This window comes from Atta colombica, unplaced genomic scaffold, assembly GCF_001594045.1.
Source record: "Atta colombica isolate Treedump-2 unplaced genomic scaffold, Acol1.0 scaffold141, whole genome shotgun sequence".
Lineage (NCBI taxonomy): Eukaryota > Metazoa > Arthropoda > Insecta > Hymenoptera > Formicidae > Atta > Atta colombica.
The window spans coordinates 1,359,041-1,362,402 of record NW_017259230.1 but is presented as its reverse complement, the minus strand read 5'-3'; the positions used below and the strand labels follow the sequence as shown (position 1 = coordinate 1,362,402).

General features: G+C 33.5%; 1 protein-coding gene across 1 annotated transcript; it reads left to right on the top strand.

Annotated features, from left to right (window-relative positions):
• Positions 1–1,037: 1,037 nt before the first annotated feature.
• LOC108684915 (protein-glutamate O-methyltransferase-like) lies at positions 1,038–3,307 on the top strand. The gene is made up of 7 exons (XM_018189457.1): positions 1,038–1,131; positions 1,441–1,541; positions 1,642–1,747; positions 1,878–2,122; positions 2,194–2,379; positions 2,460–2,862; positions 2,947–3,307. The coding sequence occupies exons 1-7, from the start codon at positions 1,120–1,122 to the stop codon at positions 3,277–3,279; spliced, it is 1,386 nt and encodes a 461-aa protein (XP_018044946.1). The 5' UTR covers positions 1,038–1,119; the 3' UTR covers positions 3,280–3,307.
• Positions 3,308–3,362: the final 55 nt, after the last annotated feature.

Genomic DNA, 3,362 nt, shown 5'->3' with positions numbered 1-3,362 from the left:
ATATATAATTCAAAAAGAATAAATATAAAGTATATTTTAATAAGAATATCCAAATTTGCAGATGTAACATGAAGAGAATAAAATGGATTGTTCGAAATTTTTTACAAAAAAATTTTTCATACAGTACAAATTATTCCAGCAAAATATTGCAGCAACATTGCAACGTTCCAGTAATATTGTAATAACATTGCAGTAATGTTGTTGCAAGCTTCGACATTGTATAGGTTTGTAATATTGAGAACATTCAAGATCTGTCGTCAACTTCAGAGAATTTTAAATCCTATTTAACCAATGTAAAATTAATTTTAATCTCGGTTTAATTTACTCTTTATCTTTTTATAATTCGAAAAATTCTAAGAATTTTAGAAAAAGATAAAGAGTAAATTGAAATTAATTTTACAATAGTTCTAATTCTCAGAATTCTAAGAATTAGAAAAAGATAAACAATAAGTAAATCAAAATTAAAGCAAATCTCATTATATACCGGTTAAGGAATAAAAAACTGACTTAAGGAATAGAAAGAACAGAGAGAAAAGATGAATGCTCCTAATTATATCCATAGAATTAAACTCACCGGGCAGTGATATCCTCACGCCGGAAGCGCAATATCGGCAAGCCGGAAACTCGTTATCCATCCGCATCCGCGAGCGTCGGTGGACAAAAGTGTGACAGCGGGAGTTAGACGGCTCGATTCGGAGAAGAAGAGATCGCGGAGCGTCGGCAACTTTCTGCATTGATGAAATTTCTTTGGGCGAAAACTTCTTCCACCGCGGGGTGGCGCCGCGACGATGGCGAAGAAGCCGCCACAAAACCGCGCAGTTAACCGCAGACGAAATAAAGGGGGGCGGAAAACAAACGGCCGATTATCTTTCCCGTCTCCGCGTTCACGCGCTTTCCGCGACTCGATCGCGTTCGGGAAAAGAATCGATTCCTCGCGCGAGGAATCGATTTCTCACGCGACTGCGCCTGCGTGTCACATCGTGCGACGGTCGACACACGCCTGACCTAACACGTCATTTACTCCGCGAGTCCGCGCTGCTCCGCGTAGTAACGTGGAGCGTAATAATAGTTTACGTTCATGAGTAGTCCTCCACAGTCTTCCGAGAACGTCTGGTGGGAATGGGTGATAAGGTGATATTCGGTGACTTTTTGTCGTAATAAGTTGACGAAAGGTCGCTTAAAGTTCGATTTTGCCGCGATTTCTTGTTTTTATAAGATCGTGTTTATGTAACCTTGTTCTCTTTGAGATATATTTGTTTTATTTTTTTAATTTTACAATAAAATAGCATAATATAAAAGAAACGAATCATGCCATGTGTTTATAAACGCGGTATATGTGCGATGCATGAGAGATTCTGCTCCTCTATTCTTATCATGATTTTATGTGTTGTTAGTGTTATTATTACTTTATTTTATCTCCATGGTTTGTTGTCTGTTCAGCCTATATCAGAGTATATGATGGTTCAAAACGATCCCAGAATCCCGGATTTGCAGGATACATTTACTCCTTTCGGTTTACCATTATCTGGAGTATATAAGCGGTAATTTCTGAATTAACTCCGTTTCGTTTATCAACTTGTTATCAATTCGCTGACCTTTAATACAAAGATATAAAAACGACATCTTTTATTTATGTTACAGAAGTTATGCTCATGTGACAATCAAAGACAGATTGCCGGTGATATTAACGAAAATTATTGATATACTCTGCCAGAATAAAAGCAAAATTATAGATATATACAGTGAGGTAATCTTCATAGATATGTATGTGTGTGTGTGTGTGTGTGTGTGTGTATGTGTATGTGTGTATGAGATGCAGCAATCAATTCCCTATGCCATTATTACTTGAAACACATACACATGTTATTGAATTACAGAATGCTGAAAAAGATATTAAAGAGATCATAGGATTCATAAGTCAACTGAAAACTGAGATAGTTACTAACAAAGCCTTAAAGCCACTGCGTTTAAATTCCAAAGTAATCAATGATGCTGAGGAATGGAATAAATATCTAGAATACAGAACATGCGTTGAAAATGGAGTACCCACATGGTTCAATACTGTGTGGTTATATTGCGAATGCTATATGTATCGTATATTAGCTCAAGAAATTAGTTTGTTGTAAGTTTTGATGTGCTAAATGTAATATGAATTCATATAGAACAATCTAAAATGTCATTTTGCAATTCTAGGAATACCATGGACAATTACGATCCATTTAAATACCAAAAGCAAATTGATTTTATTGACTCCATTGAATCTGTGGACTTAATGATTGCCTTGTATATAAAAGACATACTGTGTAATAAGGAATATAATAAGGAAAACTCAAAGAATGATTTTCTGAAATTTTTGAAATTGAGTTTATGGGGTAACAGGTTGTACTATTTCTATCTAATTCTAATGCACTTATCTTTTATAATGCATTGTCAATAAACAATGATTTTTATATTTATAGATATGATCTATCTGCGACTGTAGGAGACCCTTCTAGTCACACTGATAATCCACTTGTGCTAATGGAGTCTTTAAACCAAAATATAGTAGTAAATGATTGGGAGATTGTATGGAATATTGTAAACAAAAAGATGAAAGAAAACGATATTATTCATATAGTACTTGATAATGCAGGATATGAACTGTTCACTGATCTATGTTTCGCAGCTTTTTTGGTTACTATTGTACCTACGATTAAAATAACGTTTCACGCAAAATTATATCCATGGTACGTGAGTGATACAACTATTCATGATTTTCTCTGGATGTTAGATTACATGAATACACTAAACGATTATCCAAATATACAATTATTGGGTAAAACATTCAAAAATCTAATGGATCAGGAAATTTGGTCTATTAAGGTACATTTAATTTGTATCCTTTGAAACGGTTTAAATTATCGTGTAAAATTATGTTAAATATAATTTTAACTTTTTATTACACAGGAAGAGCCATATTGGACAGGACCATATGATTTTACACAAATGAAAGAAAGAGAGAAAAATATATATGCTCAATTTTCCGATGCTAAATTAGTAATATTTAAGGGTGATCTGAATTATAGAAAGCTTTTAGGTGATGTAAATTTTGAATACAATACAAGCTTTGCAGCTGCATTGGGAAATTTTCAACCTACAAATATTTTGAGTTTGCGCACTATGAAATCCGATATTTGTGTTGGATTACCAAATAATATGACTGAATTCTTTGAAAAGCATAAAGATAAATTGATAACCGGAGAATATGCCATCATTCAAGCAGCTTTGTTCAAAATTTAAATTACTAGATTCGTTCTATAAAATAAAAACCCAATCTTTAAATTATAATAATCATTGAATATCTTTGAATTATCGATAATCGT

Coding starts and splice junctions, on each gene's coding strand:
- LOC108684915 (XM_018189457.1), top strand. Junction 1,748..1,877: donor TTATAGATATATACAGTGAG/GTAATCTTCATA, acceptor ATTGAATTACAG/AATGCTGAAAAAGATATTAA. Junction 2,863..2,946: donor AGGAAATTTGGTCTATTAAG/GTACATTTAATT, acceptor TTTATTACACAG/GAAGAGCCATATTGGACAGG.